The sequence below is a fragment of the Sitodiplosis mosellana genome, unplaced genomic scaffold (assembly GCF_009176505.1).
Source record: "Sitodiplosis mosellana isolate CC-2019 unplaced genomic scaffold, AAFC_SMos_1.0 Smas_scaffold_30, whole genome shotgun sequence".
In the NCBI taxonomy this organism is placed as follows: Eukaryota; Metazoa; Arthropoda; class Insecta; order Diptera; family Cecidomyiidae; genus Sitodiplosis; species Sitodiplosis mosellana.
The window spans coordinates 1,167,952-1,195,768 of NW_022595272.1; the positions used below are offsets into that span (position 1 = coordinate 1,167,952).

The 27,817-nt window shown below is 35.6% G+C and overlaps 2 protein-coding genes across 6 annotated transcripts; both read right to left on the reverse strand.

Moving 5' to 3' along the window:
• Nucleotides 1–218: 218 nt before the first annotated feature.
• Nucleotides 219–3,465, reverse strand: LOC129569229 (peroxiredoxin 1). Its single transcript, XM_055447885.1, has 3 exons — nucleotides 3,313–3,465; nucleotides 2,255–2,400; nucleotides 219–1,075 (listed from the first exon to the last, which is right to left on the reverse strand). Exons 2-3 carry the CDS (start codon nucleotides 2,380–2,382, stop codon nucleotides 619–621), a joined length of 585 nt encoding a protein of 194 aa, XP_055303860.1. The 5' UTR covers nucleotides 2,383–2,400; nucleotides 3,313–3,465; the 3' UTR covers nucleotides 219–618.
• Nucleotides 3,466–6,103: 2,638 nt separating this feature from the next.
• LOC129569215 (uncharacterized) lies at nucleotides 6,104–27,366 on the reverse strand. 5 transcript variants are annotated; one of them, XM_055447859.1, is made up of 15 exons: nucleotides 25,573–27,366; nucleotides 23,842–25,169; nucleotides 21,286–21,522; nucleotides 18,032–18,139; nucleotides 16,453–16,550; nucleotides 16,200–16,376; nucleotides 9,888–10,013; nucleotides 9,557–9,793; nucleotides 9,345–9,473; nucleotides 9,085–9,214; nucleotides 8,752–8,964; nucleotides 8,480–8,682; nucleotides 8,246–8,385; nucleotides 8,039–8,130; nucleotides 6,104–7,385 (listed from the first exon to the last, which is right to left on the reverse strand). In XM_055447859.1, exons 3-15 carry the CDS (start codon nucleotides 21,502–21,504, stop codon nucleotides 7,221–7,223), a joined length of 2,037 nt encoding a protein of 678 aa, XP_055303834.1. In that variant the 5' UTR covers nucleotides 21,505–21,522; nucleotides 23,842–25,169; nucleotides 25,573–27,366; the 3' UTR covers nucleotides 6,104–7,220. The 5 variants fall into 5 exon arrangements, with proteins under 5 accessions (XP_055303834.1, XP_055303837.1, XP_055303836.1 ...); XM_055447862.1 differs by having other exon boundaries at nucleotides 21,286–21,518; nucleotides 23,842–27,366; XM_055447861.1 differs by lacking the exon at nucleotides 25,573–27,366 and having other exon boundaries at nucleotides 21,286–21,518; nucleotides 24,453–24,743.
• Between the last annotated feature and the right edge of the window lie 451 nt (nucleotides 27,367–27,817).

The window sequence follows — 27,817 nt, forward strand, 5'->3', positions numbered from 1 at the left end:
ACTTCACCGTCTCTTGGATAATTAAAGCAATGAAATTATGCAAATGAATTCGATCGCCTTTTGGAAAGTTCCCTAGAATGGTTCCCATGACATCGAATGAATCCAATTGAATTCGAGCATTTTACGGATCGATCGGTTGTGATGACGTGCGACTCTTTCTCAGGTAGTCTAAATTCAATTTTACCTGTTTTAGTACCTGGATGGAAACAGCAGTGGAATTTAGTTTTCTATCAAAATCATAATCTTTATTTCCCATCGATTTTTTTTTTACATTCGTTTAATTTTATTGGAGCAAAACTTCTTGAGTTGGTATTACATTTTTTATCTCATATTTGATATTCGATAAAAATCCAATTCAACGAAATGAGCCGATTGGTGGTATATAATAGAAAAAAACGTAGAAAAACATCATTGTATGACACCAATAAAACAACATAGAAACTATTTTGATAACCGAAGATTAGCTTCAGACATTACTTTTTTTCAACACAGCATTTGGTAATTATTAATATTGGTTTCAGTGGAAGTGGTAATTTGCATTGGCATAGAAGTAGCCTCTGTGTTTGATATAAATGGTTTTTGTATTTTTGTTTTCTTTTTTGAATAAATTTATTGCTCTTAGTTGGCGCTGGTGAAATATTCCTTGGATTGATCAACGCTTGGTTTGATAGTTTTGCTGCCGGGTTTCCAGCCGGCTGGGCACACTTCACCATGGATGTCAGTGTATTGGAATGCTTGAACTAAGCGCAATGTTTCATCGACGCTGCGACCGACTGGCAAGTCGTTAACGGTGATTTGACGCAATTTTTGATTGGCATCAATGATGTACAAACCACGGAATGGAATGCCGGTCTCTTCATCCAAGACACCATAGTCACGCGAAACCTTCATCGATTTGTCGGCCAACAATGGGATGTTCAATTCGCCCAAACCGCCTTGTTTGCGTGATGTATTGATCCATGCCAAGTGAGTGAAATGGCTGTCAGTCGAAACACCGATCACTTCTGTGTTGATTTTGCGGAATTCTTCGGCACGATCCGAAAAGGCAATAATTTCCGTTGGACACACGAAAGTGCTGCAATGACGAAAGAACGAAACCGAAACATTAATATTTGAAAGACAATTAAATGATTTAGAGAAAGTCGATAGTAGCGTGACTCTTCGAAATGAAACAAATAATCTCAAGAAAAAACCATTTGATTGAACACGCTTAACCCACGGCGTTGTTCGTTTGAAACAATATTTGTCGACATTAACATTAACTCTTACAAAAACAAATTAACGATAGAATTCGAAAGCTCTTGAAAAGTGCTTTGAAAACGGAATGTTAATTTGTGGAATCATCATGAAATTTAACGCAGTAGCGTTTGGTTTGAATTTCATATTTTCACTCAAGCAGTACAAACGGTACGCTCAAAGCGACCATCCAATGCGGATTGGACGAAATAGCAGCAGCAAGCGTCACAGTGTGAGTGAGATGGATAGTTTGACGCTGAGTAGAAAATGTTTGCTTGCCGGCGAACGGTAACATTCCATCGAGCGGCTAAAAGCACTCACTCAATTGTGCGAAACACACAATGCCGACACACTTGTGTCATTTTATCTCTTTTTCCTATCGTGACTCCGTCGTTAGCGTCTCGTGCACATATACACAACCAAATGCTATGTCAATGTATTCGAAATCCGGTGAAATGCAAAACACAACTTGTATTGGAAATGAGTGGTTGGTCGAATTTGTTCGGCTTCCGAAACAAACAGAAAATGCGAAAAGTTTTGAATGAAAAACTCTTCGAAACAAATAGTTGAACGCGATAAATCAATTTTTCTGATGATATTAATCAATAAAACTACTCGAATGTGACGGGTATCAAAATGATTTTGCCTGGTGACATCGATCTATCACGTTCCCATAATCAATTGCTAATTCGTCAGTATGTATAATTGACGCAACCAATACAAGTTTGTGTGAAATAGAATCTATTATTCATGTGCGACGAGCGAAAAAAAAAACCACTTGGCTCTTGAGTCGAATGAACGAAAAACGAAAAACGAAAGGTAAAACAGCAATTAAATGCCGTTATAGTAAATTTGTGCGACCGCTTGCGTGCAATGAAAAAAAAAATCATATCGATTCTAGAAGAATATCCGACTCGGTGTCTCTGTGCGAGATAATGAGAGTGTTTTCAACAACTGTTCGCTTCTCAACCGAATGCAAGGGTAAAATTAATGTCGAAAACCAAATGGTAATACTTACAAATCCAATGGGTAGAAGAAGAGAACCACGTATTTGCCTTTGTACTGTGAGAGTTCGATCTCCTTGAATTGACCCTTCACCACAGCGGTGCCTTTAAAATCTGGGGCTGGCTTGTTGATGGCTGGCATTTTTGTATTCTTCGATTGCTGTTTGAAGACAAAAGCAGAGAGAAAAATAATTGAGTCCAAAAAAAGGAAAATTATATTTTAACGATCTTTATAATGCGAATGATGATACACAGAAATAATGACAGATGTTGAGACAGAGCGCAGAATGAAGGAAAAAAACCAAGCATCACACTTGTTTGAATGCGAAACGAAGTAGAAAGAGACGCACAACGAATTCGCGCGGTGCGAGAGAACAAACGGATCTGGAAGTTTCTGTATGTAATTTTGCCATACAACGTCGTGAGACATACGAACACCGCACATTTTTGCGACTGAAATTGTTGTTGTGCACACGAAACGTTTTTTTTTTTATTGTTGCTGTTGTTGTGGTAGAAACCAACTGCGAAGCATTGTGTTTGATTTGAAAGGGGAGAAATAAAAACTATTTTTATTGTGAATTTGTAATCTGAACATACAGAGTGACTACGTATCGTCATGTCGTACATTATTATCAACGTTTTTTATTTCACCAGAACAGCGTTTGATTTATCACGATTTCATTTTTCGAATGTTCATCTATTTATTGTCATTTCTATGTAGAACAACGCGTTTGATAAATCTTATGCATTGCTTCGTAAAATGCATTATTGATTGCTTGACTCTCGAAAATGGAAACGAGAAAATGTTAATCTCACTGCTTGCTGTGACGACGCGGCAACGGAACGTACGATATATTTCGTTGCGCAATAAAAAAAATCTATGTATTTGATTGACACGGAAATCTACCGAATCTATTGGAAAATAACACAGACGACGAAATATTTACGGATTTATATTTAACCGAAAAAAAAGCAATGCCCATACGTCTGATGCCGATTTTTAGGGTATTCACGAAATTGTAACTCATCTGAAATAACTGTTTCGATGCGAAAAAAATAATTTTTCACTTACCTTTTTTAGAGATGTATGCAAATTAACAGACTTCGGTCAGCTTGCTGGGACTTTGTTGCGAGAGATCCAATACAGTTGACGAACAGCGCTCTACTAAACTGATGGATGAGAGAACAATATTCTATACAGCCGAAATGACGGAACGCGCGCAAACACACACACACACAACACATATTTATCCATCTCTTTCACGTTGTCGAAAGGCACATTTTCAGCTTGATTGTATATGTGTGAATGTGTATTTGACCAGTTCAAATCGCTGTGTGAACTGAACCTCGTGACTCTGTGTGTTTGCCGTATTAAGTCGAGTGTCGAATTGTGCTCAATGTAATAGAAAAAGCTAGTGCGATAACGTGTTTCGATGGAGTGTAATAGCGAGCGAAAGAGTTCAAAGTCTGTGACACAAGTGCGTGATATCGTCGTTCCATGTTCGAACAAACTACTCACATTAACGTGAGCATAAAACTCATTTACAGCGAGTGTCGGTTTCGAAACGAGTATTACAGCGGATCTTCGAACGTTGCATTGATTTTTTTTGCTCGAACAAGCGGTTTGAATATTCAAAACATAGGTCAATTTATTATGCTCGAGTTTATTGCGGTGGATATTTGCTTCAACAGATAACAATAGCATGAAATTAAGAATTAATTTGTATTGTCTTCAAACTTATTGCTTCTATTGTAAACAATTTCATATATTTTTTTAAATAAATTTTGGCAGTGTTTCTACCCACACCATACATTTCTTTTCTATAAACACTCCCAAAACTGGCACTATGGAAAACAGAAATAAAGATAAATAATAAATTTGACTTGGTTCAATGAACCACAACAATATTTTTTTTTTATCTCTAAATGTATTACGAATAGAGTTATGGAGAACGGGATGGATTCCGATGTGCTTACGCATTGACGTAATATTCTTGTCGCTTCTTGTATTTTTCGCGAGCGATGTAACAAAGTGCAAGTGATATCAGAACCGCAATGATTACACCCATTATTATTGTGGCCCACATGATGCCCTCATTTATACCTGAGTACGACCGGCTAGCTGTCAATTTTGGTTTGGCAAGAAAATGGTTGGCAAAGACAATTATGTTGAACAAAAACAAGCTTTAGTCATTCTATTGAAAATGTTTACCTCCATCTTTGTAACCACCATTGGAAAAAGCGACCTTACCAGCGACACGTCCTCCCATCTCTCATCAACTGTCTACATGACGAGCAATGATAAAAACAATCCTTAATTAGTTAAATGTAAAGTGTGTCGAAAAAAATTAATTGTTATCGCTGAAATACGCGTGAACAATTTCAAAAGTGCACAATATTTGAGATGATATAACATTTCAGAGGTGATTTTAGAGGAGCAAGTTCTAAACAGATTCAAGTTTGTAAATAATAAATATTTGTCGAAAGTATGTTTTGTTAGTTGAGAGTTGTTGCAGAAATGTCAAGCACGTGCATGCATCGAAATTTTATAAGTTTTTCACACTGTGCATAAAATTAATTGCGTCACTTGTTCTAAGTCAAAATGAAGAGAGAAAGAACCAAAAAAATTGTAAATATTTCCGAGCAGAGATGAGATGCAACCCGTGTGCTTTTCTTTTGTCTTTTACTTTTTTGATTTATATAATTCAAACGACAAGCTGGCGCCACAAACTATGCCCGAAGTGATAACACAAGGACCGTAGCTCGCGCGACACTTATGTAACTGTTGTTGGTGATGGTATGTTTTTGTGTATGCAACCGCAGCAGCAGTACCACTAGCAGATGAAGCTGTCTAAAGAGAAATATGCTGATGGTTGGACCTTGTCATAGCTCACAGCTAAATGAAAGTCCATTCAAATCGATCCGAGATGCCAATCCTCTCCTCCCTCACACACGCACGCCACTGTTGCGAATGTGCTCTTCAACGACTTTTTATTCTTTCGACCGAACTAAACTTTATAATTGCTCAAATATTTTCAACTACTGGCCACCACCAACATTGGACAAAATAAACTTTTGGCATTTATTTACACTCGATGTAAACTTACATTTTTCAATGGCAAAACTCTGAACGGAAATTTACGACGAGTTGAGAATGTTGTAACGAAAAACCACAAATATGCGAATCAATGTATCGCAGTCGAATGTTGCTAACAAACTGCTTTGCTTCGCGTTACTCTTCTTCAGCACAAGAAACGCCTTCGCCTGATGTGTGTCGCATGACTCGCAGTTCCACTGATAAGAAGCTGTAGACTTCTTCTTTTTTCATCATTTGGTCGCATGATAAAAGCATGGATCAGATCAGATGATTGCTTGCTGCACCCCGAAATGCTCTGTCAATGGCCATTGTTTATTATTCTGTTATTGCCGTTGAGCGTACGTTGCGTCACGTTGAATGAACGTTTCATGCGAATGTTTTTACGAGAAATTTTCCCCTTATTCGCTGGACGGAATGTCGTAACTTTACGCAAACATGCTGCGTAGTCGCAGCCCTTTGTTATGCTATTTACATAGATGCTCAGACCGTTCAATGCGTCGACTACCGTTCACATATTCAGATGAACGACAATAATAATAATGCAATGAATAAATAATTCTGAATTAATTTCTACTGTAACTTGAACTGCAGCCGAAAATTGAATTATGCGGAAAAAAGAAACTTGTTGACTTTTCGAGAGCAGCAAAAAAGGATTCATAACTTTGAAACGATGCAGTTGTATTTTTAGCTCTCCAATAATGTCGTAACACTTGAGCTAACAAACTGATGTGTTGTTAATAACGTGCACAAATGAAACGCAATTCCCTTTTGGGCATTTTTCATGTATACTTTTATTGATACAATACATTTTTATTTAGTTCTTTGGTTCAATACAAATAAGAGTTAAATCACATGCAATATTTGTCTGTGAAAATGTGTATTGGTGTATTTGGCTATCGAATCTCCGAAGTTAACTCGACAGAGCGAGAAATTATATCAATGATTTATGAAGATGTTTACATTTATGTATGAAACTCAGAACGCAATTGGGCTAGAATCGCTCTTCATCACAAGAGCATTAAACCGTAATTTATATGAGTTTGACCGTAGTTAGACAGTAACGATGGGTCAAATGGTTCGACCAAGCACTACTATTCAAAATCTCATACTTTTGGACAACTTATTATATCGTTCTGAGACTTAACGTCGCAATTTCAAAGTTCTTATGTAATTTTCTCGGCTGGACAAAGCCGTTGTTCACTTTTGATTTCCAGACGCCTGCATTTTGTGTCTCAACCGAAAATACGTTGGAGAATTATTTGAAATGTAAAGGTTCATCAAATGAAAACCTTGAGCAAATGTGTCTATTTTCCCCTCTTTTTATGGCATTGAAAATGTTGCAAGAAAAATCCACGTAAATCGTAATCGGTATAAATCATTGGCGATATTTCTCGCATCAATCGACAATGGTTTTGTGAGCTAACATTATGAAATTATGACTGTAGAATCTGGAGTGTAGATTTGTTCCTTATTGTGATTAAATACAAATTACAAATGGAATGATAAATTAAATAAAAATAGTAATGTAAGTTTTTCTAATGTAAATTCATTCAATGAATGTGTGACATCGAAATATTCATACTAGAAGGTATTTTATTGACAATTATATGCCGGCATAGAGTATATTTATTATGTTTGGTTGTCACCATAAGAAAAGGAAAATAAAACATTTGTAATTTCGATTAACAAATCCACGACATCTATGTGTATTCATGTATAAATCGAGCGCATTTTCTTCGGTTACTATTTCTTATTCGATTTTATTTGTGCTTAACAATTGAGGCCGGTGGGCCCATGCATTTATCACGCCACTCGTAGACAAATTTTCATTAGAAAAAAAAAACAACCAAACAATTTATTCAGCTGCGTTCAACATTTAGAATTTAGAGTTTAACGGATTTTCTTGTCTTTGAACTTTTGATCTCGTGCTGAATTTGCAGATTCTTTAAAAAGACTGGTTCAACATCAGCAAACCACGATATCTCCTCGCGCTTTTTAATCGGTCCCTCGCGACATGTCAGCCAATATGTATTCATCAATCCTTTGCCCTGTGTCAAACAATAGATAATAACATTGGATTATTTTGGATGATGGAATAGAAAAGAGCTGATGATGTGAAACATTTCATTCATGATGACACAAACACAAATCAATATCAACGTCAAAATATTCCTATTTCATCATCAGCGAAAAACTATTTTCCATGTGCACACAGTTAAATCATTTTTCCATTTGCATATTTTTCCGACCATTTCCATCGTGTGTGCGTTGTCGAAATGAACAGAAGCAGACGAAAGTCCAATTGTCCTTGGTTGGAGTTTTGTTCTCTCGGTTCAATTCAAATTTACCACCGTTTTAGGATAAAAAATTTGGTGAACTTGAAAAAAACTGCCAGCAAATCAATATGATGACACGTGAATGTTTATTTTGTCTGAGCTGCGTAAACAGAAAATTTGATATACATTTTAATGTGTCTCATCAATCACACAGCATGAAAAGAACCAACAAAAGGATGTTTTTTTTTGTTGTTCGCGCATGGAAGCCACAATGGAAATAATATTTATTATATTTGATTGGTTTCGACGTTCAATGAACACACACTTTCGGTCTTAAATTTTAGACAGATTTTATACGGTTTCATTGAGATTCAATCGCAGACACAGAGAGAGAGAGAGATTCTCTGTGATTTTCTAAAACTTACTTTTACATCAATAAGTCCTCGATGTTCTGTTTTGAAGCCGCCTATATTAGTCAGTTCATCGTTCATTTCGGCCGTTATGTGAATCTTCAAAGCTGTCAAGCAAAAATAAAAGAGAATGAAATTCATGCAATTTATTTTTTTTTGATCATTTCTTCTTCGTGGAAAATAAAATTCATTGAAAAGGTTATTGAAACAATAAAAATCAACCTTCTCCAGTCGACTCCATGCGACTGGCTGTGTTAACAGTGTCTCCGAACAAGCAATAACGTGGCATCTTTGTGCCAACAATGCCAGCCACAACGGGTCCTGTGTGTGCACCGCATCTTATTTGAAGTGTTTCTGTTGTTCTGCGAATGATAATTCAAATGTGAATATCATTTTGAAATGGATTAACTAAATCAGTCTGACTTTTAACGAGACGGACGGAGAATGAACATTTACCTTCGGGGTATTCGAAAATATGTGGCGGCATCGAGCAAATCAAGTGCCATTGTTGCAATTTCAGATACATGCTTATTTCCATTTTTCACTGGCAATCCAGAAGCAACCATGTACGAATCGCCTATCGTTTCCACCTTGTACACATCATAGCACTCGATTCGTTCGTCAAAGACTTTGTAAATTGAATTCAAAAAGTTTACCACCTAAATAGAGAAATAATTCGGTCATCAACACATGGTGTTTATCAAAATGCGAACACATTGAAATTCTACCTCAAGTGGGGTGCATTCAGCGGCAATTTCCGTAAAACCCACAATATCTGAAAAATAGACCGTCACCTCATCGTAATATTCGGCGGGAACTTTTTGCGTTTGTTTCAATTGTGTTGCTACGGATGGTGGTAGCATTTGGAATAAGAGCATATCACTTTTGCGTTTTTCTCGTTTTAATTCTTTCGCCTTTTCCGATAAATTGCACGCATAGATCTAAACCGAAATGGATATAAAGAGCAAACACGAGCATACCAAATCGAATGAATATAAATATTAAACAGAAATATCGTTTGCGCTAACGAGATAAAACAGAATGATACTGAAAACGCCTACCTGGATTGTGTTTGTTGCGTTGCGTACTAAAAATATAATAACTGGCGATACAACCAACACAACGGCAAGGATAGCGATTCCAATGTATGTACGGTACTTTGCATTTATTATATTACTGTTGACATCATCCCTACGAACAAGAAAATAAAAAGAAAATCCAAATTAATTGACAAATCCACAGACCAATTTGAATGCGATCTCTTGAGTGCTTCTGATGAGAGCTGCTCGAGTAAATTTACAGAAAATAACACTTCAAATACCCAATCTTTTCTCTAACAAGATTTTGAATTTTTCTCAGCTCATCCAAATAACTCGCCATTAAATCAAAATAGCTAATTGCCTCTTCGACGCTCGAAATTCGCTTCTGATTTTTTATGATTAGCCCACTCCTGTTTCATGGTACGAAATAAAAAAATAAATTGGTCAGAAAACTTTGAATTAGAAAAAAAAATTAATTGTTTACAAAACTCACGAATTCCGGAGACTGCCATATCCGGGCATTCCAGCCACTCGTTTGTACACACGTTTCACCGATGGCACGTAGTTGATTGTTGTGTTCAATAGATCTTTGCCTAAAATATCGTGCCGTATATAGTCAACATACTTGTCTGAGCTCAACAAACCTCGACCAAAATAATTGATGCCGTGCACCGATGCAATACCATAGCATTCAATGCTTCGCAGTATATTCTTGAACCCAACTAAATGCCTATGATGAAAACCAATTTGAAACGACATGTTTTATGAAAAAAAAAAAAAATTGTTATGATTAAACTTTCTATCGCTTCTTCTACGGTGTTTACCTCCAAACGCCGCTATTGTCCGTTTCCTTGATCTGATTGGTCAAATGGTCGAGAAGGGCTGCATTAACTGTGTTATACCAACGCATGACATCAGCCATACTGCTCTCCTCCGAATGAATTTTCGATCTGAAACACACAGATTAAACAAAAGCTCATCAATTTCATTGTTCGCACACATAGTTTAATTAATCGGTGTCTTCGCTTTTGGGGCGCGGAAAAATCTAATCAATAAAATAAAATATGAAAATATTTTTGCATCAAAAGTATTTTTTGTGGGAAATTTCCTCCGAAAATCATTTGTTGATTGAATTCGCTCGAATGTGGTTAGGCCACGTGACGTTCATTTTGTAAACAAACATAAAATTGTATAATATTTGTTTAATTTGATTGAAGAATATCCGATGACGACATTTTGCAGCCGTTTCAAATCGACCGACACGTTATCCAGTCAACCGATAATGATGACATCAATTCTATACTATACACATGCTTGTGACAGCGTGGACTATTTGAGACAGGCATATCGATGATGTATTCGTTAGGCAATCGAGCATGTGAAAGTTCACAGTGAAGCAGGTGTTGGTGCCATCGCCCGACGCATGAAAACCAGATAATGCGTCACTTTCAACGAATCACTGGCATTTTAATTGAAATGGTAATTAAATGCAGTAGTGATCGGCCATTTGTTTACTTTTGGCATGTTTCGAAAATAAATTGATGGAAACACCATCAAATTTTATGGTTTCACTCCAAATGAAATGCGACTGTAATTTGAATACGTATACTCTTTGTTGCCAACAAAGATTTACCATACTCTCTGTGTTTGCATAGACATTCATTGATATTCATATCATTTTCTGTATGCCACAACGTTTGGCAATCGGAAAACCTTGTGGCAAACAATAAAAACCACAAATGTTGTGCTTTATTCCTTTCTAAAAGCAGTTGAAAGCCCCTTTTTATTGATCAATAAAAGTAAATGAATCGAAAATATAAAATCTTTCCAATTAAATTGCTAGAAATTATTATTCTACTCATGATAATTCAGTTTGATTGCCATGCCAAATATGCCATTTAGATTTATATTTGCCATGGAAAATATATTTTCTATATCAATAACTTGAGGTAGTATTTCTTCATCTTTTGCTAAATTTATCATTATTCTGCCAGCATAAGCATACTCTGATGGTTTGTATACTCCAAAGTCTCAGCGTAGATGCTATCTCAGTACATGGAAAAATCGTTTGAAAAGAGTTGTCGCGAAAGGGATTACATTTGCATATAAAATAGTCCGATGAGCAGCTTCTTTGTGGAACGTCTTTGTTTTGTTGGTATTGAAATGCTGTTTTTTAAGGGTTCGTAGCGTTTATTTCGCTTCAAAATAGCTTTTGCTAACTTTTTTTTTATTTGTCATAGACTTTTTTTTTTGCCTTAACATCGCTCTTGGCTATGTTATTTTCAATCGGAAGCTCTTTGAGTCTCATCGAAAACAGAAGTCACATCATTCAATTCGAACATCTGAATGTTTTGCATTTACATTCCTCTACACGAAAATTACATGGCAAATTTAATCATAGGAATACTTCTGTTCTCGATTAATTATGAAGATGTTGCAAGTAAAAGTATCTTTTTATTCGTCACTAAGTTGTTATTACAGATCATTAGATGGGTTGTGAATATACATTTGCATCATTTCAAATTGGATCACGCTTGGAATCTCATGAAGCAATCGACGAACGGATAATATGTGAATATTTCTCATGATTTTGTATTAATCCATATCAATTCCAAGCAATGTGACTCTAGGGGCATTTCACTCGCATTCGAATACATGATCATTCGTGCACGAATCCTGCATTCGCAAAAAACAGTATAAGTATTTGCATTCGCACCATGTATTCGTACTGCCGCGCGAGCATTCGCGCGACTTCGCATATGAAACGTATTGAAACACTCGCACATGTATTCGTCGCGAATGCGCTCAGTTGAGATGAAGTGTCAAACACAGACAAACATGTGGAAAGATGTCAGACGTGTTTGAAAAATTACAACGTGCATTAGGTGAACCTCTACCAGAAATTTTACAATTAATTCTCACACATTCTGGATTTGATACAAAAAGCAGCTTAGCTACGTTAAATAGAAGCATTTGCGGTCGCAGGTGTCCGATTTTTTGCAAATTTGTTTCCGTTTGATTACAATTCTTGATTAACTGTGGCAACTGGATGATAAGCAATCGGTGACCCAGTTTAAATTTAAACTTATTCACATTCTCGTATGATGTTTCTTTGAGAATTTCTGGGTTTTCAATGACATAGTTCTCGATATCCATAATAGCATCGTTGTCAATGAACATTAGAGATGATTCATTTTCAAATGCACAGAATTCCAGGATTTTAATAATATCGGCCGGAAATTTTTCATTCAAATATTTTTCTAATTTGAAAATAACATTTTCCAGTCCCTAAAATACAAAACACAACTTAAATTGATATTAAATTTGGATCGAAATAACTATTTACCATTTTGGCAAACTAATGTAAACAATGTAGCTGCAACGATTAACACAACAAATCAATAAGAATCTGTCAAGTGCATTCGCATTCGCGCAGCAATATTCGGACGTATTTGCTAATGCCGTATAGATACATTAAATGGTTATTCGTACGAATGCGAATATTCGGCACGAATATCAGTATTTGCGAGTGTTTATATTCAAATGCATGGCAAAGTATTCGCGCATTCGTACGAATAGCAGTATTCGCATAGAGTGAAATCCCCCTAGATGTGACTTCTGATTACTACTTTGGCCGTTGTGTGTTATGTGTTCAGGGTGACTTACAATTAATACGTTCTTAACTAACGAAAAACTAAAGTCGATTGCAATAGAGCCACTATATCACATTAAGATAGCAACCATTTGATTATTTGAAGTTCTACCAGCAACGGGAAGCTTTGACCACCGAGCACACAATTACTTTTTCTAGTGATGGTAGCCATCCATATTAATTGAAACGCCAGTTTCATGCACAGTACGAGAGAGTTAAATTTTATTGATTTTGTTTTTGGTCGCGAATAATATGTGCTGTGTACTTGGAATTGGATCTGCTATGCTACGGTTGCGAGCGTGCACAAATATCATGTCAAGGAGAGTATAGCCAGACAAAAAAGAAATCAACTCGTTCGCTTTGAGTCTCCACGGGGAACATTTTTTATTGTAACATTCTCGTCTATTTTCAGACGCATATGATTACTCGTTCTCGTGGCAAAAACTGTAGTCATGATGATGTATGGTGTCAAACGCCACCACATAATGATATCAAGTGTTACTCTAATTTTCTAAATCGTACTTTCGACAAATTTATGTACTGCTCATGGGTTGGCTGGCAGTCAGTGTGGGGGAAAATCATGTGAATCAATTCTGACTCGACAACAAACGCCGAAATAATAACGTTTTTCCCTTGTTACGGAGTACGAAAAATTGTCGCATAGTGAATGACTCGCTTGAAATGAGCGCTGCCTCCGTCCTCATACTGTATGAATATAAAACGAATATTTGAATATCACTTTCATAGCAAGCTTGTAGATTTGTTCGTTTCGATCTACAACGATTGCTCTTTTCAAGTAGGAAATAAATTCATTTTTAAAGAATTCATTTTCCTAAATGAGATTCTAATTTTATTGAATTATTTTTCTGAACACATGTGGTTTCCTTGATTTGTCGTCAATTGTTATCAAATCAAGACATTCTACGAACCATCTATCTCAGCAAGTCCTGAATTGTTTCCAATGAAGTATAATGTCGAGGATTTTTCAATTCACCTAAATATTTCGTTCACCTTAGTGATAACAGCAATAACAGAGAAAAATGGATACATTTAATATAATTTGCAATAAAGACTCAAATACCTCATAACGTGTCATTTGATTGAACCATATGTAAGAAATAAGAGCAGTTAATGCAATAAATATAAACCACATTGTTTTTCTTCTATTTATTGTGCGGAATTTTGAAATTTATGCTTATGAGAAATGATTCTCATCGTATTTTCAATAAATGGGAAGTCCATATATATAAATTGCGTTTAGAGGTTACTTTCGCTTCTTTATGACGGCCATGAAAACCAAATGAATAATAAAATGTGTGTTCGAGAGGAGACGTGGCGAGCCCACGTTTTCACGTTTTTTCCATTATCCTATTTGTCTGAGCCGAATCTTAAAATGTAAGCACCATCAACAATACGTTATTGGAATTTTATTAACCGGCAATGAACCACTTATTTGGAAACAGTGGCAATGTAAACAGTCATCCTAATGAATTGCATTGCATTGCACATGAAACACACACTTTTCCGTTGCTTTCGGCAAGTCATACCATGATTCAGCGAGAAAAAAATCAATATAAATTTCCCCATTGACAATGGAATATTTTTTTTTAAAAAAAGAAAACCAAATAAATTTTAAATATTTAATGCGATATATTCAATTCTACCCCATACTGTTTTCCTACTTGATATTCTGGAGCATGATATTAATGGTGAGGCGCCAATGAAGCTGCTTTTATATTAATTTTTTCCTCGAATGCAACGTGCTTCACGGTGCTCATAAGCGTATTGCATTTTCAATGGAATCGGTGGATGGTAATATTTATTTGTGGCTTATATTCAACAACACCCAAGCGATGTTAAAATATTATGTTGTTCGAATCGATGATTGATCGATCGTACATGAATGCTGCAATTTAGTACCTTCGATTTGAAGGTTGTGCTCCGGTAATGAGTGGTAAACATTTTGTGTGTTGAATATGTATTGAACGCTTAAAAGTTTGTTTGAACTGTTTCTAGTTGTGTTCATATTGTGTGAGCACTAAATTGAACGACAGCTTGATTGCAAATGAATGCCCAAGTGAATGATTCGAAATTTCTGCACAATTTAAAGAATGAATGAGCATATTCGTGTGAACGTGCCATTTGTTTTGCATCATGGAAATGTGCACATCAAACGCTTCATATAGAAAATGCGGAATCGAATGTTTGCAGCGGCGATTCTGTTAAGTCATCTAAGTTGTGGGATAAGTTTGTCTTTTGTCTTCATTGTGGCAGAAAAATTGAAATGCAAAATTAGTTTCAGGTTTGTTTATGTCGCATGAATAGATTGGAGATGAAAAGCTGCGAAATTCGCCGTTGAATGCTATGGTAATTTCGTAGGAAAATAGCGATTTTTGCAATGGCCTGAACATGCAATGTTGCATAGCAAGTTCTTGACATCATCTATTCAGGCGAAGTGAGTTTAAGTTTTTTTGTTTACGTTTTTCTCTTGTTCCCGATGAACGCGCTTGCATGAAAAGTCAAAACACTGCGTTTTAATCACATCATCACACGTGATATACAGTCATGGAAATTTAATTAGGACCGGCATTGAAATTTCAGTTTTTTCCCATTAATTCTGTTATTTTACAACAAAATATTCATGAAATGATGTTTATGAGAATATTTGAAGTTTTTATAAATGGACTAGACTATCAATTTCATTATTTTTGGTAATGGATATCATTTATTGATGAAATTGCCCAAAAACTGCGGGAAAAATAATTAAGACCTTCCATACAAAAAATGACAAATTTTTTCGAAAAATCGGAAAATTTATCATTTGTTTGACAAAATTCACTCCACCGATGGTCGTATTTAATTGAAATACATTTTTTCCACATTACCATTTAATAGATTTCAAATTTCTCAACAAATTCGAAAAGTTACAGACCAAACTATGATTCTTCCACGATTTTTCATACAAAAAATGCTATAAAGTTTAGTTTGGTCTGTATTGTCATTTTTTGTATGGAAGGTCTTAATTATTTTTCCCGCAGTTTTTGGGCAATTTCATCAATAAATGATATCCATTACCAAAAATAATGAAATTGATAGTCTAGTCCATTTATAAAAACTTCAAATATTCTCATAAACATCATTTCATGAATATTTTTTTGTAAAATAACAGAATTAATGGGAAAAAACTGAAATTTCAATGCCGGTCCTAATTAAATTTCCATGACTGTATTTGTTCAACCCGATGCGACTGGCTGCTGTTAATTTGATTTTTATTCATTGTGCTGTGGAAAATTTTCCAGCGACGCCTCATGTGTCACCGTTCTGCAGTTTTCTCTCGCACTTTTTAATTTGAATTTTTCCATTATGAATATGCAATGAACGTGTGCGTGCATGCACACATTGAGTTCACATAAATGAACGGCACCACCGTCAGCACACATCCAAAGCCCTTTTAAAAAGTTTACACTCTGCATAGTTTACTCACCGAAAATCCTCCAGCTGTCTTAAAAACTCCGTGCGATTCAGCTTATTTGATTGCACACCATCCATTGGCTGTTTATTCAAAATGTCATCAACAAATATGGGCACATTGAGATCAGGAAACTCCGGCAGATTATTTAAAGCTTCATTGGTTACAGCGAATCGAGACGATAAATTTGATCTGCATAAGCAAAGTTTGCGGTGAGCGTTTTGTGTCGAGATTGGTTTGAAATTGTTGAAAAATTGTATACATTTACCTTAATGTGCTTCCGTTTGTGAATATGAAAAAGGCCACTTCCGATCGCTCCAGTTGAATTTGCGTTACCACTTTTCCCAATCCCGTTGCCAGTGTAACCTATGTATGTATGGGTTTTCGTGCAAAAGATGATTAAAAGTTTATCAAATCAAACAAAAAAAGAGTTCATTGAAAATCTCTCCATTGAGAGAATCCTTTTCAAGTATAAATCCGCCGTTTTATCGGTATTCATGAACCATAATTTGACTTAAACAAATTCACCATAGACGGTGTCACTTCGCGAGCATAACTCCATTCATAACACCGAAACTCGAGAGAAGCAGAACGGATGAACGATGATGAAATGTTTTATTCAAAATATACGAGGAAGAGATGTTATGCAACAAGTGGTTTCCGTTGATTGGATTTAAACAACCTGTTGGTTTATTATTACGATTTATATCTTGAATGCTTGTTTCATCGCCTTGGAAATGAATGTAGCGCATTTTGGATATAAATCACATAAAACTGCGATTGAAGATGGGGTATCATCGCATTTCAGCATCTAGAGTGTAATGATGAAAAACGCACTTCAATCCACATTCAATTTGTTGAAATCAACGCATTACATTCGCGATTTGCCCACTAAATTCGTGCAATTTTTCGAAGACTCACTTAACTTCGTGGAGTCGAAAGCTAATCTTCGAGTACTAAATGTCTCGACAACTAATTTATTGGCAATACATTTTCCGGGCTTTTTTTCCACCAATGCTCAATTTGGAAAATCACTAAGCATATCGAACATGTGAATGGTTTGGAGCGAAAATGTAATACAGAAAAGTTGAGCGGAAAAATGTCAAATGAAAAGGGATAGCTATATAGTTCACTATAGTTTACTATACAGTTTACTATATAGCTACACCTTTTCCGCTCATTCATCATCGACATTTTTCCGCTCAACTTTTCTGTATTACATTTTCGCTCCAAACCATTCATGTGATGCATACTGTGTGCATTAACCATTAAATATATTGACAGCGGAATATCGATTTAGAAGAATGGCATACAAATGGGAAAAATCTTCACTTGAAAAATAAGCTCATTTATTTCGCGTCGCGCATCCAACGAGAGATTTTAAGTCGCCAAAGTGTTAATAATGTGCATTCCAGTGCAGTACCAAGCTGGCTGACTGACGTGAGGAGACAAGTGTGCACGGAAATCGTTACGACATTTTGCGTGAACGAAATGAGCGAAGGCACGTTCGAGCGATATAAATTTTGATTAAACTAATTCTCCAGCAGTTTTCCGGCATTGGTTTTTTCTCTCTCTTTCTCTCTCTCTCTTGCTATATCAACAAGTCAACAACGCAAACACATGGACTGTAAACAAAACGACCAATATCGTTCAAATGACTTTTTCATTCCGTCCCATCAATTTGTCGTCTGTCGTGTGCGATGGTGAAAACAAGTATGTTTCTTCCATTTCTCCTTCTACTCATCTTCCTCTCTTATTGGTTTAATGCATCTTTTGTTTTCTCTCGATTTCGATAAGTTATGAAAATGACAAACAAAGCGTCCGTAAAATAGCCATATTTGACTTACCTGTGTTTCTGTGTCCGTGCTGTCTGCTTGATAAACGATTAACGAATGTAATGAAAGCGATGTCTGTACAATCAGTGCGAGTATTGGTATAAAAGGTAGTATTATCATCTGTTGTAGGTCGCAAAAATCGTGCGATGAAAAGAGAGAGAGAGAGAAAACGATTCAATTAGTCTTTCGAAATATATCGCAGGCCAGGAGATAAATGGAAAATTCAATAAAATGGCTTCGCAAAGTCTGGTGAGTGGTGATCTCGATGAAACTCCAATAGTTTCATTCCACTTCAATACGGTAAAATATTGCCGAACGTTTCCGGACGATTGCAATAAACTGTTTTATATCTGACCGTTAAATCGTCAGACAAACAAACTATGCGAACATTGAGCGAGGGGACGAGACTTTCAATGTTCAAACGAACTTTCAATCATGCTGAAAACCATTTCGTTGTCTCCAAACAACACACACTCGATGAAAATCCGATTAAGCGCTGTGGCGCAATATGCCTTTTTATTGCTGCCAAAGTTGATTCAAAATGAAGAAAATGAAAGGCGTCAATTTATTTTTGGTAGATTTATTCAAATGTTGTTCTTTTGAATGCTTGTGGTGATTTGGTGTGTGAATGTTCTTTCGATTGTGTGTCTGAGTGTGGAAGCGTGAAATTTGCGTGATGGTATCGAAGAAAATGTATGGAAACAGGCGAATGTTTGTCAAACATGAAGTTTGAACCGGCCAACGAGAACTTCTCGACGCAATAATTCAACTTGAATTTACGTGCGATTCAACTTACGTTTAGACAAACACTCAAATCAGCCGTCTAAACTTTAGAGCTAGCCAATTCGAGTTTCGCGTGTTTCACTTTTATTTCATTCAAGAAATTATCAAATCAGCCGTCTAAACTTTAGAGCTGGCCAATTCGAAGAGATTTCCTAAATGAAATATGCACAACTTGTGCTGATACTTGTGGAAACTTTCCGTGTATCGAGTATCAATGAGAACTCAGATTAAATTGCGCACAACTTGTACTGCCAATTAAAAAGGAACTGTCCTGTGCTGAGACTCACGAAGAACTGATTTCACTTTTTCCTTCTCTTCAAACTGTCGCCACATCGCAATACACTTACCTTTGTATTAGCGTCTTAGCATGAATGTTACTCACACAAACACACAACGAAATGTCAGTCAAGTCGCAGAACGCATTTGAAACGAGAGCAAATGTGAGTGCGTTCAGCGCTCGGTGATTTGACTGAACAATGCATGAGCAAACTAAATGAGCAAATTAAAAAAAAAATCAATGAAACAAACACGAAATTAAAATTAACAAAGAAAAAACTTAAAACTAATGCAAAAGTCCACGACAAGCGCAAAAAACCAAATCGATTTAAGTGAAATTCAATTTTTTTCCTTTCATTATTTTCGTTGCTCACCAATTTGGATTAGTCTCCAATGAAATTTATCGTAGAAACAAGTGAAAAAAAGATTAGTTTCTGCGGAGGAGTAGCATCAAAGAAGAAAAGTCGAAGAACTCGTTCAAAGTTTAATACGCTTTCCATGGCGACCGATTCATGCAGAGCTATGTTCGGGCACAAATACCACACAAAAACCACCTTCAGAACCATTTGATCATAGATTTCTATGAGTTTATCGAAATTTTACAAGAAATATTGACCAATTTTTTTGGAACAAATTCTGTAATTTTTGTATAATCACCATATCTATTGACTAGATCGAGAGGAGAGTATGTGAAAAAATTCTAATATATTTTGAAAGAGGAGAGTATGTTTTCTGATGATTCTGTTGGCGTTAAAGTAGAGTATGTTGTAGTACCATCTAGCCTCTGCGGTCTTCACGGTTTTCGCGCAACTGATAGGGGATAACAACATGGTGTCTTCGGCAAAGTTGTAGTACTCGAGGTCTTCTATAACAATGCTGAAGTCAGTTATCTCTTATCTCTTATCAGTTGCGCGCAAATCGCGCACATAAAAAAGCAAATTTTATATAGAACTTTTTTTTTCTTATCATTTTTCGCGCTTTTCGCGAAACTGATAAGAGATAAGAGATAACTGACTTCAGCAATTTTATAGAAGACCTCAAGTGCTACAACTTTGCCGAAGACACAAAGTTGTTATCTCTTATCAGTTCCGCGGAAACCGTGGAAAACCGCGAGGACCCGCCAAAAATGAACATACTCGCCTTTAACCATTTTTGAGTCGAAAGAAACTTACTCTTCTCTTTCATAACAAAGTCAGATGAACTTACTCTCCTCTCGATCTAGTCAATAGATATGTATTTCTAACTTCTTCTTAAAAATCATACAAATTCCCAAAATAATCTTTGATGCCAAGATTTTGTTTATCGCCCATATAGTGATAGCTGGTTTCGCTGTGTACCGCAAATACAGGCAAACGGCCACTTTTAAGAAGCATCGAGATACACACAGTAACAGGATGAATTATACCAACTAACGAAAAAAAAAACTCTATAAGTACCTGGCTTAGACCACGAGAAGTCCAACGGGCGTACACATATAAAAAAAGTCATGGATTAGGAAACAAGCCGAATACTCGCGAGAGACAGGCATAAAGATGAACATTCAATTTCATAGTTACATATAATTGCAAACAAAGTCCGAGCAAACTAACCCAAAATGATAAAATGGTATTTGTTCAGCTGTTTTTGGTTGTAATGTTTGTTTTTCCATCGGAATAAGTTTTGATTAATCAAGCACAATTTTGACATTGATAACGGTTAGACGTTAGTTTGAAACATATTAATGTCAAATTACTCAAACAGATAATTCCAACAATCATTCAAACAGTTTATCTCTCATTCTATCGGATGGTTCTTCATTGGACAGAGATTTATAAACTTTGATAATAATAATTTGGTGAATCGTACATTGGGGCGTTTATTTGTGAAATCCAATTGTGAATTGATGAATCGGTTTTATGTATTGATTTAATTTGAAGAGGATAAATATCATTCACGTGATTGTGATATCAAAAAAAGTTTCAATGTCTAGCAAAACCAACAAAGAAATTAAAGAATATGCTGTTGTGAAAAATTAGTGTGCTTATCACAAAAAAATCGTGTAGCATGTCGATGATTTTCTCTGTTTTTTTTTTCATCTGTGTGTCGCTCGGTTTTAAATATTTTCGCTCTTGGAAATAAGAAAACCAGTGTAAAAAAATGCAGAAGACTTGACTTCTAGAGAAAATAAACTTTCCATTTATTTTTAATTTCTAAAGTCAACAACGAACCTGTAGCAATTGAAATCGCCGTCCACTTTTTATTGCTGGATTCGTTGCATTTGAACTACAGCACGCCGTTGGTAAATCGCTCGTCGAAATATCCTCTGAACTAACGGATCGCATGGAAGATGTATCGTTGGCTGGTCCATTTCGTATGTTCAAGTTGCTTTGATTTTGTATCGTGCCTGGCGGGGCCTCCTTGCCTGGATTGCATTTTCCGTTCCACATTTTCGCTGCTCCTGCTTTCTTTTTTAAATGGGAAACCTTGTATTAAATATCGATTAATATTATTGGATCCAAATCAATGGGATATGCAGATATTCTCTTGTTTCTCCCTCCTCCACACTCCTTGGTGTTACATTAGAAAAATGTGATAAATTGGTGATTTATCGATGAATATCAAATGGCGTCAGTTAATTTGAAAGAGTTTTTTTCTATCGGTCTCTAGTGCATAGTAAACCTTCGATCGAATGTCAATTCTTTTTCTCTGGAATTCCCCACACATGATGAGTCGTAATTCAAGATGCGTTACTAATTATGTGTCGTTTGGTAATTTTTGTCAACTAACAACCAGTTGCAGGGCGGTAAAGTCAATTGATTTTTTAATAAATTAGAAATGGTATAATGATGGGTCGTTCATATGTACATGTTCAACCAACAAGCGTGATTCCAAAACATCATAGGAATAGTCTGCGTGGTGAGATCCACGTTCACTCACACACAATGAACATGATACAAGAGGGTTCTTTCTATAGTATTTGTGCTATTCTGCGAAACGAAACCGTATTCAGTGACTACGATGTGTGTATATCTATGTGACGACGGCGACGATAATAATGGCAACAATTATGGAGAGAGAGAGAAAAAAAAAATGTGGGTTGATCTAAATGATAACGACAACGGAAAAAATCATAACTGTCATCACTAATAAATGTTACGCTCATATCGTTTCAAATGGGACGGATTGAACGGGAAAAATCGAAACAAAAATCAAGCATGAAAAAATGCGATACATAATTATATTTCTGTCAGAAGCATTTTATTATCTGCAACTGGAAGCGTACGAGTTGGAAAATTTCCTCAGTTTTAATCAGAGTATATTTACAGATGGATTCATCATCGATAGATAAATTTATCAGATAAATCGTATGCGTTGCGTTGTTTTAACGCATTTGCAGTATAAAAACGAAGAGGAATTTATTAGAAAGGATTGGAATCCATTAGAAGGGATTGGATACCAATGGATCCCAATTCCATCCAATGAACTCCTCTTCGTTTTTATACTGCAAATGCGTTAGAACAACGCAACGCATACGATTTATCTGATAAATTTATCGCATAAATTCATCTATCGATGATGAATTCATCTGTAAGTATTCTCTGGTTTTAATTCGTTGGAAAGTATGCCTTCAGTCGAGCAGACAGAATCGAATTTACAATGCATACACACACATCAATAGTCATCGTCATTCCATTGACTGATTAAACTTTTCCTGAGAAAATTCATTGATGCGATGAATTAAAATCCAAACACGCTGTTTCCATTTGTAGAGCATCAAGTTCTTCGTTTTACTTTGCATTTGCCATTGAACCTTGGACAATTTATATAAGACTTGTGGATGTCTCTTGAATTTAAAATAAAAGATCTACTTTCATCTTCACCGCTTGTTAGCACCAAATATTGATTAATGATTACAGAAAAAACGACGCTGAAATTCGAACTGTATTCGCACAAATAAAACGTAGAAAAACTCGATGTAAATTCGAATTACGCGTATAAATAAATATTGTTAATTCAATTATCGAAAAGTGTTGTGTATTTTGCACATGGATGTCCCACCACCGAGCAGACAAGAAGACGATGAAGAAAAAAAAACACAAAGACATGTTATTTATTCGAGTTTACATCTCGTTTACTTCACGTTAATTTTCACAGCCATTCATGAACAGAGGCAGCAATGAGACTTGATATAGTCGACTTTGAGTGTAAAAGCGTGCACATTTGATAGAAACTGTCTGTCCAAATCACATGTGATTAATTTCAATCAAGTGGATATACACGCAAGCCTTGGGTATTGGATGTTTACATTAATTTGGGAAAATCTAGTTCAATCTCACGCATAAACACACTACGAGCGAAAACTACACGTAATCCGTAAGTTTTGCTATTTCGAGCAAAAATTTTTGTTTGGCAAACAAACGGATTAAAGACAAACAAACGATGGATGCGAGAAACCCCTTTCACCAAAGCAATAGTTATTTCTTTCGCCCCAAGAGAATGCAAAGAACACTCTCATTGCGAACGAAAAATGAGAAGAAGAAAATATCTGCCTCCTCTTTTCTTTCTCCCTCTTGTTCATGAGTGAAATGAACTGTTATTTATTACATTCACATATTTTTTGATATCAACACCATCATAAATTCTAGTGATGCAATTTGGCTGTTGTGCAGGTGTAATTATTCAATTTATACGTTTGATTAATTCTGAATAGAATATTGCGCCAGATTGAAGTTTAAATGGTCAAATATCTCGAAAATCACAAATTCAATAGCACATTTACTCACTCGAATAATACCCGTTGAACTAATGAAAAATAGCTCGCTTGCCTCTCACTCTCTGTCTCTATCTCTGTCGCTCTATTTAGCTCGCCTCGGCGTGTAACAGCAGCACAATTGAAAAATGTATGAAGTCAATAAAAATAATGAACGCTATTGAAATACACAATACAAATCACAAAACGGTTCACTGTTGATAATGCGCCTTTTTTGCTCGTTTCGGGGTTACAAACTTTAATCCATTGTGAACGCAGCCGTTGCATCTCTTGATTTCAATCGTTCGCTACAATTTTCACTTGAAAACACACACACACACAGAGAGAGAGAGAAAAACAATCACTCATATGAACAATAGCGCGCGCTCTATTTTTATCAAATATTTTGTTTGTGCAATCACACAAAAAACTTGAGACAATTTAAGTTTATGATTAATGACGTATAAATATGCCTATGACGCATTTCCATTCGACTTGAAATTCTGCAAGCTCAAATGTATTCCGTTTTCTTTTCTCTCGTCTTACGTTCACTTTGTTCTTTTGTCACGCGTTTGCCTTCGAAACATTTAAACTAAATTGATCAGAGTTCTAGTATACAAATGAATTTCACTAAATTCAATTCACCCTTTTATTGTGCCGAAATTACACATCAATTTCTTCGTCGTTCTGAGATTTAAAGCGGTTATTATGGTGTACAATGCCCAAGAATATGTTCTCTCTATGCGATTTCAAGTGATTCAACAGTTGTCTGTCAACAATTTCATTTGACTTTCGCGCCAGCGATACATATACACACGGTCAGTAGTTGGCTCTGCAAAATTATCCATCCGTTCGCAGCGAACATACAAAATCAACTGAAATTATGCGGTCTGTGATAAGCGAGTCTACTGTTTGAGATTCAAACTAATACTGTTCATACTCCAAGCGAATGTGATACGAGCAACGCAGCGCAGAACACCAAAGTTTCACATCACACAGCTTTCCTTCATCCACTTTTGCTCACAATGCCCATCACGGTATGCGTCTTTGTCTACTCCATGTAGAAGTGTACGGTGATCTCAGCGTATCAATTGCCTTGCAACTTCTTCTCCATTGCCATTGCAAATCGACTTTAGAACAGATTAATTTCGAACAAAGTGAAAAGTGCAATCTTCTGTGTTGAACAAATTCTCAATGGGCGATTTTAAATTATGCTGCGTTTATATTTCATTGTGTTCTCAATACTTTGTCAATTATAAGTATAATGGCACACTCGTATGTTTATTCTGCCATTGAATGTGGCTACTAGATGCTGTAGGCAAGATGATCTTCTCTTTGCAATATTTCGATTTAAATTTGTTTCTACCGCATTATTCATGCCTGGAATACAAATGGCAACAAGTTTGATCTATCAAACTTTCTAATAATTTAGACAGGAAGCCTATGTTGCAAATAGCAAAGTGAACTCATAGCATCTGTCTATTTTCTAATGCTATTTTAAGCTAGAGGTTTTAATTTATCACGCACGTCTGCTTTTGAGCGACACAATTTGGATGTGATTTTGAATTCATCAATTGCTTGCATGCAATGATTACTTCGTTATAAGTTTAACGATGCATTTTAGAATTGGTACTGAGGTAAACAAAGTTGGACAAACACTTGAATATTTTGAATTTTTCGTTCAAAGATAACTAGAAATTCTTGTTGAGGGTTTATCAATTTCAGATTTGATGATAAAAATTGTAATAATGCGTCGAATTGATACGTAAAAATGGAACAGAGCCCTGTTCGAACCATCTTGAGTTTCACAGACTAAAGTTATAATGAAAGGTTAAAGTAATGACCATTGACCACTGCAGAAACCATCCACGTGATAATAGTTCAGTGTCATTCTGTTGATACGATATAAACTAGCAACAGCGTATGAAAATTGGGTTATTCTGATCAATTGTCGGAATAGCAAATGAAATAAATAAAATTCAAGGGGAGGATAAACAAAGCCGCAATGAACTTTCCGTAGAAAATTATATGATATAGACGAATGCCGCACCTTACAAATTCAACCAAGCACTTTGATGGATCACACAATGTTCACAACGTTAGCACGAGACGACCATGCATATTCACATTCAAAAGTTCAACTATTGTGTTGGAACAGCGTGTGTAATTAATAACACTCAATTAGTAAGGTACACAGTTTTCTATTGATTTTCACTTCTTTGCTACTTATTATTCACTAAACTTGTGCCGCTTGTAAAATTTATTACGCGAATTACCGTTCGACGACAGAGAGCTAATTTCTGTTCTGTTGGTTTCTCTTTCGATTAGCTCATCATTAGCAATAATTAGAGCATTCGTAAAGACCAACAATTTGACATTTTGCAAATAATCACCCATTTTTCTTTTCGTTCGATTCCTACTACACATTAACTCGCCATCATTAGATAGTGAAGTAAACAAAACTGCGCAGTTAATTCAAATTTTCTTGAACTTATAATTTCATTCAATAAAATTTGAATTTCAGAATTTTTCTCTTTATTTATTGAACATATTCATGCGGACGGAGGTGATAATCAAACTCAATCGAAATAAACAAATGGAATTTTGGTATTAACCCATATTTTATTCAATTGACGTCTATATAGCATTTTCGGATTGAGATTAGCTGGTTTTTGGCAAAACAATGGTCGAAGGATCAAATTATATTACTTAAACCACACGTTCGAAAAGTTGTTCTGAATAAGCTCAAGATTGGCCTCGATGAAACATAGACATTGCAAAATAAATTATTGCTCTCTTCTCGTTGTCGCACTACTCATTTCCATAAACCATACACAATATTGAATGACAAAAATAATTACGCATAAAGTATCAAATATCCAAGGCATAGAATTCATTTGAATTGAAGCACAGCATCATTCATCGTATCCACATAATGAATTTCATGATTATGCAATTATTTCGGAAAATCCAATTGAAGAATGTGAAAAGAATTTCAGCTGGTGTCATCGCACCTATGCACACAAATCCACTGGTGTGATTAATTTATAAATGATTCTTTTCAACAAATGGAAAAAGAAACGCTAACATAATATTTGGATACTCATAAACACGTTTTCCATTCACATCAAACTGCCATGTCGGTGTGTTGAGTTAATTAAATCAACATTTATCATTTATCTAAAGTAAAACTTAAAAACCAATTCTGCAATAAAATTGTCATGTCACACAAACAACTGCACTTGGAAAATTGCAATCCTAACGTAGAAGAATAATAAAATTGTATATTGTGTGTTGTACGCTCAGACCAGAAAATTATCAAGTGCCATGCAAACCACAAAGTGGATAGTACGTATATAAAGTGCAGTAAACAATGTATTTATGCCGAACAAGTTGATGGAAAACTTTTTTAATTATGTCTTCGGTGTATTCAACTTCACTTCAATACATTAGGTGAAATTATTTCTTACGCTTTAAAATGAAAAAAAAAAAATGCGCAAAATGCCGAGAGCTATGTGAATTATGCAAATTTTCCGATTATTCGCCATCAACGAAGTATATTCAAGTAAATGGAACAACGACACATAAACACATAATCTGATAAAATGAATGAATACACAGAAAGCTTCTACATATTGATGGAGGTTATGGACATTCATTCGGGTCAGATGCCCATAAAATCTCAATTTTTGGTATGAACATTGAACAGATATTTCTAACGGCTGATAATTATTATTTATTTTAACAACACATATGAATGTACGATTTCAAAAGAATTCCTATATTCTGTACAAAAATGACATCATCTCCAATTTCTCCTTCATTTAAACGGCTCTTTTGAAAACATCGTAACGCTTAGACTGCGGCTATGATGTTTTTTTGTCATAAACTTCTGAGAGTGTAACAATTCCATGATAATGATTTAAAACACGTCAACAACATGAAGGCCATGAATAATAATAATGTAGTGGTGTACGGTACGTAACCACTCGCCGCATGCATTACACATG